The sequence below is a fragment of the Eimeria mitis genome, genomic scaffold (genome assembly GCF_000499745.2).
Source record: "Eimeria mitis Houghton genomic scaffold, Emh_scaff2969, whole genome shotgun sequence".
Classification (NCBI taxonomy): domain Eukaryota; phylum Apicomplexa; class Conoidasida; order Eucoccidiorida; family Eimeriidae; genus Eimeria; species Eimeria mitis.
Genome location: NW_013571310.1, coordinates 4979 through 5314, shown reverse-complemented (window position 1 = coordinate 5314; position 336 = coordinate 4979). Strand labels below are relative to the sequence as shown.

Here is a 336-nt window from a genome sequence, read left to right as displayed (position 1 = left end):
ATATATATATATATATATATATATATATATATATATATATATATATATATATATATATATATGCATGCACGTACCGCGACATCTGCGTCAGTATCTCTGTCTGTGTCGGTTCTATCCCAGGGCAGTTCTGCTTCGCTCCAGTAGCAGCCGCTCAGCCAGCCGGGGAGGCCCTGCAGGGGGAGGGGCTGAGAGACGGGGGGCTTGGGGTAGTGTGACTGGGAGCGTTTGCTTTTGCTGCTGCTGTTGCTGCTGCTGCTGCCGGCGCTGCTGTTCGCTGCGGCTGCAGCAGTCGGTGCAGAAGCACCACCACCAGCAGCAGCAGCTGCAGCAGCAGCA

General features: G+C 52.4%; 1 protein-coding gene across 1 annotated transcript in view; it reads right to left on the bottom strand.

Annotated features, from left to right (window-relative positions):
* The window catches only part of EMH_0060840 (uncharacterized protein), a gene marked incomplete at both ends in the record, with an annotated part of 3191 nt that overhangs the window by 1287 nt on the left and 1568 nt on the right, over positions 1-336 (bottom strand). The window contains 1 exon segment of the mRNA XM_013497833.1: positions 75-336. Within this exon segment, the coding sequence (XP_013353287.1) occupies positions 75-336 (262 nt within the window).